Source organism: Sus scrofa, unplaced genomic scaffold (assembly GCF_000003025.6).
Source record: "Sus scrofa isolate TJ Tabasco breed Duroc unplaced genomic scaffold, Sscrofa11.1 Contig935, whole genome shotgun sequence".
Classification (NCBI taxonomy): domain Eukaryota; kingdom Metazoa; phylum Chordata; class Mammalia; order Artiodactyla; family Suidae; genus Sus; species Sus scrofa.
Genome location: NW_018085352.1, coordinates 47764 through 56900, shown reverse-complemented (window position 1 = coordinate 56900; position 9137 = coordinate 47764). Strand labels below are relative to the sequence as shown.

At 34.5% G+C, this 9137-nt stretch overlaps 1 protein-coding gene across 1 annotated transcript; it reads right to left on the bottom strand.

Moving 5' to 3' along the window:
- Positions 1 to 6913: 6913 nt before the first annotated feature.
- Positions 6914 to 7903, bottom strand: LOC100157815 (olfactory receptor 4K15). The gene has a single exon (XM_021082472.1). The coding sequence runs from the start codon at positions 7886 to 7888 to the stop codon at positions 6914 to 6916; it is 975 nt and encodes a 324-aa protein (XP_020938131.1). The 5' UTR covers positions 7889 to 7903.
- Positions 7904 to 9137: the final 1234 nt, after the last annotated feature.

Here is a 9137-nt window from a genome sequence, read left to right as displayed (position 1 = left end):
GTTTTATATCTAGTAACTGATATTGTCTTGACTTGAATAATCAAACAATTTTAAATTATAAGCTTTAAAATAGCATGGAACTCACATCAAGGAAAGATGTCCAAAGGTATCAGATTCTATTGAGAGAGCATTAGCCTAGGAGAAAACCTTTTCTACTTCTCTTTTCCAAACTTTAGGCAAATTAAACACTCTCTTAGGCACTCAGTTTATCTTTCAGGAAAAAAAAAAAAGGAGAAGGTTAAGAATTCTTCTTCCTAAAATATAATACTCTATGATTCTCTGGCATTTGAAAATATCCCCAACTGGAAAATCAATTAAATGTAAAAAATAATGCAATAGATTACATTGATGGAAATAGTACATACAAAATGTAAAACCATAATGGTTTTATCAGAGAAATTCAGGCTTGTTACTCTGCAGGTCAGGTATTTAGACAATTGTTAATAGACAAAATGGGCACAGAACCTGAGAAGATCAAAGAAGATTGTAGAGAATAATTGTGTCTTTCTGCTCCTAACTGAATCAAGAGCCTGGGAAAACAGAGCACCCTCCTTGTCCTATGCCTGTAGTAACTACACTTGCCAAATGAAACAAAATTTGCAGAAGATATTAAATAACAGGTAAAAGTAGACAACCCATATCTTTCCAGTCTTCACTGTAACCCTAAGCATTGAAGCATTATCACCCTCAGCATACAGAAAGAAGGAAAATTTTGGCAATGATTAGAAGCTAATTGTGGATTTGAATTTAAGAGATTATAATAATGATTGATGAGATATGTCTGTGTGGGGGACATAATAGATGCATGGAGGGAAGGTTTGGGGAGAGGGACAAGGACAGGACAGGGACAGGGAGAGAGGTTTTATATCATATTAGACAAAGTGGTGTTATCACTTATCCTATTGTATAGACTGTCTTATTTCTAAAAAAAAAAGTTCCTGAAAATTTCCTAGTTTCATATTCTATATATCTTGCAAACTTCTAATAAAAATAGAATTGTCAATTTTAATTTTTCAAAATAAAAGAAATAATTGAATATCCTCTCTGCAGTAACTTTACTATTTATAAATGCAAGTATTATAGACCAGGTCAATATATTTCACATTCTTTTTTTATAATTAATATAGACACACACTGTATAAATGAATAATATTCTTCCACTTACCAGCTTAGAAAGTAAGACTAGATGATCTCCAAGGCTTTTTTCATTTCTAAAAGTAGAAATGTAGAAGAACTTATCTAGTGGGAATATGTGGAGTTTAGAAAAGTCACTCAGATTTCCTTAGACTTCCCAATAGCTTCTTAGTTAATGAAGTATATATGTTCTCATTGCTAGTATACCTCAGACATAAAAATATTTTCAGATCACAAGCCATAATAAAATAATATTTGCTCATGGTTTAAGATGAAGCTTGAAACTTAGGGAATTAGTATTACATTAATATCTGTCTCTAAAATGTATCAGTAGAACTCTGTAATCATAGGCATACATAATTCTTTTTGTCCACAATTTATTTTATAAAACTTACCTCCCTATAAGACCAGAAGCAAAAAGCAATAAAGGAACTTGGTTCCTATCTTAATCCCAGCTAAATTTTTATAGTCAGTAAACATAGAATTACTGAGTTTCTAAATATCCTCTGAATAGAAAGTACAAAAAGGGCAAAAAAAGGGTGTATGATGGTTGTAATATAAGTTTATCAGATTTTAATTCTGTTCCTATCATGGCTGTCCCCAAGCCAGTGCAGTAGGGCAGTCATATGTCATGTGAGAGAGAAGAAAATAGGAATTTACTCCTTCTAGATGGAGTTTCTAGTTTTAGATCATAAAGACTTCCCTTTGCTGAATTATTGTTGTCAATTTTCATCTAGAAAACAGCTTACTCATCATTTCTCTGTTCCAAGCAAATATGATCAAAATGCACTTATAATATGTACATGTTGTAATAATTCCTCCAGTCCTTATTTCTCTGACTCTTCTAAACATCCAGTTACCTCTGAGTTTTCATATTGAATGCATTTTCAAGAAAGTCTTGACATGATGCATTTTAATTTGTTCCCTACACTGAAAGATGCTAAGCCACTCAGATTCTGCACTAATGTAGTGAGAGTTCTGCTCCTCTTTCTCTAACCATACAGTTGCAGTATCCTAAGATAAAACATTATAAAGCCTTCTACCCTGATGCCAGGAAACCGATCTCATTGGAGAAGTGAAAAATCACCCTTTAGAGATCTGTGAATTCATCCTGCAGTGGGAGTAATTACATTTTACATAAATTTTACAGGGATGGGAAAAGGAATTAAAAAAACTTACCAACTGAGTGGTGCATTTGAAAGCAAAATATTATTTGATTACTTCAAACACCTAATGAGTAAAGTAATTTTTTGACCCCCAACTTTCTGTCTGTCATTAAAGTCATCATACAACCTTATAAATGATAACTAAGCCTTGGGGATGTTTTCTCTAGTCACAAGAAGCCCACTACTTCACAAGATTATTTATTTTGTTGTTGTAATGTTCAACTGATTGTACCATCTGTAGTTGAAAAGATCTACTCCTCCTTCAACTCGATGGTTCTTCAAAAATTTGAGGATATTCTCATTTCTCCTCCCCAACAAATCTTCTATTTCTCTGACAAATACATCCATAGTCTTTTAAACCATGTTTTATACATTTTGTAGATGTTGCATTCCTGATTGTTCTCAGAGGCTCTTGTGTAAATTATAACTGGTCATTTTTAAAGAATTGACATGACATTCTGTACTACTCAGCAAACTCAGTTTTCTGAATACTCTAGTGAAAGTTTTACATACACAAGAATACATGCACAATGGTGTTTGTTGAAATTTTTTCTAAATAGAGAAATAGTAGAAACAATCTAAGTGTTTATAAATTGGGAAATTAATAAATTATAATATTTTAATGCAGTGGCATACTATCAACAATTAAATTAGATTTTATGTGTAAACATTAGAAGTTTAAAAAAATAGTAAATTGAAGAATGACACAATTAAATTATCACATTTTGATAGACTGAAATAATTATGGATATATATTTATTAAACAAAAGCTATATGGAGTTCCCGTTGTGGCTCAGTGGTTAACGAATCCAACTAGGAACCATGAGGTGCACGTTCGATCCCTGGCCTTGCTCAGTGGGTTGAGGATCCGGTGTTGCCATGAGCTGTGGTGTAGGTCGCAGACGTGGCTTGGATCCCACGTTGCTGTGGCTCTGGTGTAGGCTGGTGGCTACAGCTCCAATTCGACCCCTAGCCTGGGAACCTCCATGTGCCATGGGAGTGGCCCAAGAAAAATGGCAGAAAGACAAAAAAAAAAAAAAAAAGAAAAGCTTTAAGTCAAAAACTATTGCAAGGAACAAAGGTCATTATATAATGATAAAGGGTCAATTTATTAAGAGGCTATAACAATTGATAACATGCACGCACCCAGTGTTGAAGCACCTAAATAATGTAAGCAAATATTATCAGATCTGAATGCAGCAACAGACAACAGTGTAACACTACAATGCAGTACTCCATTTTCAACAATGGGTAGATCATCCAAACATAAAATCAATACGGAAATAATGGATTTGAACTTCACTCTAGACTAAATAGACCTAACAGACACATTCATACATGTTACCCAATAGCAGCAGAATATATATTCATCTCAAGTACACACAGAATACACTTACACTTCCAAACTTAGTTAATGGGGCCAACACCAATGTTACCTTGATAGCAAAATTTGACAAGGACACCATAAGAAAATAAAATTATAGACCAAACACCTAGATTAACATAGATGCAAATATCTTCAGTAAAACACTATCAAACAGATTACAATAGCACATTAGAATGTCATACATATACCACAATCCTGTCGGACTTTACTCTGGATGCAAGGATGGCTCACCATATGCAAATCAATAAATATGATATACTACACTAAGAGAACAAAGGATAAAAATTATATGATCATCTCAATAGCTGCAGAAAAAGTATTTGACAAAATTCAACATTCATTGTGATAAAACTTTCAAAAATTAGGTATAAAAGGGAAATACCTCGAAATAATAAAGGCTATATATGACAAGCCCACAGATAAAGTCAAACTCAATGGTGAAAACCTAAAACTTTTCCTCTAAGATCAGGGACAAGAATATTTACTTTCATCAGCATAGTCCTGGAAGTCCTAGCTAGAGCAATTAAAAAGAAAAAGAAATAAAAGCCATCCAGTTTGATAAAGGAAAAAGTAGAATTGTCTGTTTGTGAATGACATGATTATATACAAACTCCTAATGACTCCATCAAAATACTGTTAATGAACAAATTTAGTAAGGTTTCAGAATACAAAATCAACACACACAAAAATCAGCTGTGTTTTCTTTAGAGCGCAATCCCAGTAGCATCAAAACATAAAATACTTAGAAATAAATTTAATCAAGGAGGTGAAAGATCTATACATCAAACACTATGACATTAATTTAAAAAAATTTTTGAGACATAAATAAATGGAAAGATAAAGAATAAAAACTGAATCACTAATTATTAATCAAATAACTCCAAAGAAATAAAACCCAGGACCAGAGGGCTTCACTGGTTAATTCTACCAAAGTTAAAGACTTAGCATCAATACTTCTTAAACTCTTCTTAAAAAAAAAAAAATTGAAAAGGAAGTTACACTTTCAAACTTAGTTAATGGGGCCATGAATTAGAATAATTCATGAATTAGAATAATTACATTTTAAATGTCCATAATGTCAAAAGTGATCTACAAATTCAATGTAGTGTCTATCAAAATTCCAGTAATATTTTTCACTGAAAGAGAAGAAAACAATTCTAAAATTCATACAGAACAATAGAAACATCAAATAGCCAAAGCAATCTTGAGCAAGAAATGCAAACTTGAAAGCATCACCCTTCTTGATTTGCAAACTATATCGCAAAGCTGTGGTAATCAACACAGCATGGTACTGGCAAATGTGGTTCATCAGAGAATTCTAGGGGCAGCAAGACTCAGTTTCTATAGTGGTAATCTCATTAATAAACTCCCTATATGTTTTCTTCTTCCATATTTTATTTTCATATGTTTTTACAGTCTGTATTACTAGTGTTACTTTAGCTGTGAACCATGTTATCTGTCTTATCAATGTAGTGACTTTTTTTTTGGCTGCTTGTCTATCAACATGAAAATTCCAGTGTGGTCAGGTGGTTGGCAAAGATTTGATTCAGTGGAAGTTATAGTATATTCCCTAATGAAAGTGTTCTTATTCTGGCAATTACAATTTTCAATCTAGCAAAGCTTGGAATTGCAGTGACAGGAAACAAAAAATTCTTAAGTGGAAAACTAAGAATGATAGAAAGAAGATACGATCTTAATTCGATTCCATATTTTTCAGAGCTCTATATTAGCAATTGGTAACACAGCATCACAATTAACTGTTGGTTCAATTATATCTTGGAGTTCATTGTCTCTGAGTAAATATAATCATGATGCTAGCCTCTTTTCTAAGCCTTTAGTTGGGCATTCAGTTTTGCTTTGAGGCTGGAATTGTTCAGGAAAAACTGATGTCATGGTTCTGTGCCTGTTGCCACAATTTTTCACAGTAAAATGTGTTCCACACCACAGGTAATCTTTATGGAATCATAAATCCATAAATCAGACACTTTGTGAGTCCTAGGATAGTGATCTTGGAAGAAGAACTGCAAACAGAAAGGGGAATCTCTTATCTAGAGATTTCCATTCCAATAAAGACAAATCACTGTCACCTGTGGAGGAAATGATCTGATGTAATTGACTTGCCTCTGAGTGGCAAGTTCTCAATATCAATCTCTTCTGCTTACAGATAAAGTGTTAAGAGTAGTTGTGATAGAAGTCTGAAGAACTTTAATGAAAGGCCCAAGGCTTTGGGGCACATCCAGAGCTTAAATTCTAGCTTCTGTTGCTACTTAATTCATGTACTCATTGTGTAAGAACCAAGGTGATACAGAACAAAAGTTAACTGACAGATTATCCTTTTTCTAGAATTTGATTGCCTTCTCTGTGGAGAATGGTATATGGTGGACATTGATGTAAGCACTCAATAATAGAAACTGATTTGTTAAATGAGGGGAAATCTAGTTACATAGTTATTTGTTAACCCACCATCAGTTTTAAATAAGGCCCAGTTGCATCCTAGGATCTTATTTTCAAACAGTGGGTTGGGCTCTGCTGCAGAGTACAGAACAATGAGAGCATTGCTACTCATCTGGCCTTGTGAGCGAATCCCAACAATGAATTTATTTCCTATGAATACCTCAGTTTAATTGGAGTTCATTGTTCTTATGACCCAAGAGATAGGGAATTTTGCAGTGAAGAAGGGACTTGGTGCAAGAATCTCTTGAAAGCTAACAATCCTGTGATGAGTCACTAAACAAGTGGATAAGAACAGTACTCAGGTAACAGGAGAATAAACATAAAATGGGGCAAAACAGAAAGCACACATCACTATTATTCTAATGTAATAAAAAGTTTTAAAATAGTGTATTGCCTTCTTTATATACAGTAAATATTATTCTATTGGTTGTGTTATGAACAATACATTTTCCACCCATAGAAGGCCCAATGCATTTATACTTTATAAGTAAAAGACATTGTACCACTGACTTCAGGGTCAATAGCTCTTTATCTTAAAAAAAATTAAATTTTAAAAATTAAGGATGAAAGGAAGTCAAAAGGACAAATAAACACAATGGAAGAAAAGATGATTAAAATTGCTAAAATGCATTGTTCTATTCATATCACCATTAACCTTTAATTCGAGTTAATCAAGACTTCCCACTGATTTGAATGATTGGCTTTAACACTACAGTGCTTTTATTTATGAGTATCTAGAGACACAAGTTACAGTGGTAAGAGTCCTGTGAATTTACTTAATTTCTAGGAAAAGAACATTTCTTATAACTGCAGAAACCTGGCCAGACTTCAGATACCGACTCTTCAGTTTTGCCATAGCTGCCTTCATTTCTTTGTTCCTTAGAGTGTAGATAACAGGGTTTAAAATGGGAGTAAAGATGGTGTAGAACACAGCAAGGACTTTGTCAACTGAATAACCACTGAAGGGCCACACATAGATGAAGATGCATGGGCCAAAGAAGAGTGTGACCACGGTGATATGAGCAGTCAGTGTGGAGCGGGCCTTCGCCATGCTAGCAGAGGAGCGGTTCCTAACTGTGATGAGTATCACAGTGTAGGAGACAACCAACAGGAGGAAGGAACTCAAAGAAAGAAAGCCACTGTCTGCAACTATTAGTAGGCTGATAACGTAAGTGTCTGTGCAGGCCAGCTTGGTCACTAGAGGGAGGTCACAGAAAAAACTGTCCACTTGATCAGGACCACAGAAAGGCAAATTCACAGTAAATGCCAGCTGGCTGGTAGTATGGATGAAGCCCACACACCAGGAGATGAGTACAAGAGTAACACACACACAGCGGCTCATGATTGTCATATAGTGGAGAGGTTTGCATATAGCAACATAACGGTCATAGGCCATGGATACAAGGATCACCATTTCACTGCCAGTGAAAAGGTGAACAAAGAATATCTGGGCCAAGCAGGCCTCAAAAGAAATAGTCTTGCGCTCAACCAGGAAGTCTGCAATCATTTTGGGGGTAGCAAAGGAGGCAACACATATGTCTATAAAAGAGAGGTTTGCAAGCAGAAAGTACATGGGAGTGTGAAGGCGGGAATCTGAGGTCACAGTGAGGATGATGAGAAAGTTGCCCAGCAGAATGGCCAGGTAGAGTAGTGAAAATATGAAAAGCAAGAAAGGTTGGAGCTCCTGGGAGCCAGAGAGTCCCAGCAGCACAAATTCTGTCACCCGAGAATGATTTGTCTCATTCATTGACTTTGAAAGGAACTTCTCTTCAGTTACCTACGTAGGAGAGAAACAGATATCAATGAACTGAGTATGAGTTTGATTTCCTAATTCCACTTCATACCCTAAGGATTCTAATATCTATTTACATTTGTGTCTAAGTTTTCATACACCATCACAAATCATATAGACAGTATAGCGATGCTATTGAAGAAGGATAAAGGAGAGAATTGTCAAGGAGATAGTCAACCAACTGGCATATCCAATTACATGAATTCAAGAATTGTCATGAATTTTAAAAATGAAATTGAATATCTGAATTTTTTTCTTTGACACTGTAGAAATCCAGTCTAAGAATTTACAGAGCCAAAATTTAAATCAATAAATGGTATACATTCTTTTTGAACTGCTAAAACAAAGGAAGATGATTTCACAAATTTAACGCTGACCAAAATAATTAGACACAAAGTGGTGTATACTGTACAAACCTGTTTAAATATATGTGAAACTGTTTTATAGGGTTGAAAAAGCTCCAATAATGGTTATCCTTGAAGGGAAATAGGGACAGGAAGGGGCTTCTTAAGCGCTGTTAATGTTCTGTGTTTTGATGTGGTTGATAGTTACCTAGGTGTGTTCAGTTTGTGAAAATATCTTTGTGTGTATTTCTGCTCTGTGCACTTTCGTGTGTATGTCATATATTTATAAGAGTTAAAACAGGGAAGAAAGAGATAGCATTATATTATGTGAGAGAGCCCATAGGAAACATCATTGCTTGAGTACATAGACCTTATTCTTTCTCTATTGAGTTACAAATTACATCAGCTAAAATACAAAACCATAGCCAAACTTAAAGGTCGAAAGTTGGAAGTCTTCCTAGAGCTATGATTCAGCTCTTCATGGAGTTCCATTATGCAAAGGAATCTAGTGCATGAGTTCATTTCAGGTATTCCTGAAGATATGAAGCCTCTTTAAACTCAGCCATTGGTGTTAGTAATGTGAACATATTATTGAATTATGATTGATATTTTATTTGATTTGAGGGACTTTAAAAAGTATAGTTACATTACACAAGGTTATCCATAGTAAGGAATTTGTACCAGAGGAAAAATGTCTTTTCTATTCAGTCATCTTACATTCTGTTTTCTCAGAACTTTATCTCTTTTATGCTGTTTTTACTTTGTAAGCTATCTAGAACTAGAAAATTTGTGTACTGAAAGGTAGTGAAGGGTCTTCTTTTGAAGAATCTCACATATAAGTCAGATCTTGGGAGAGAGTG

What these genes read in the sequence shown, in the direction of transcription:
- LOC100157815 (XM_021082472.1), bottom strand. Translation starts at nt 7,888, where the DNA reads ATGAATGAGACAAATCATTCTCGGGTGACAGAATTTGTGCTGCTGGGA.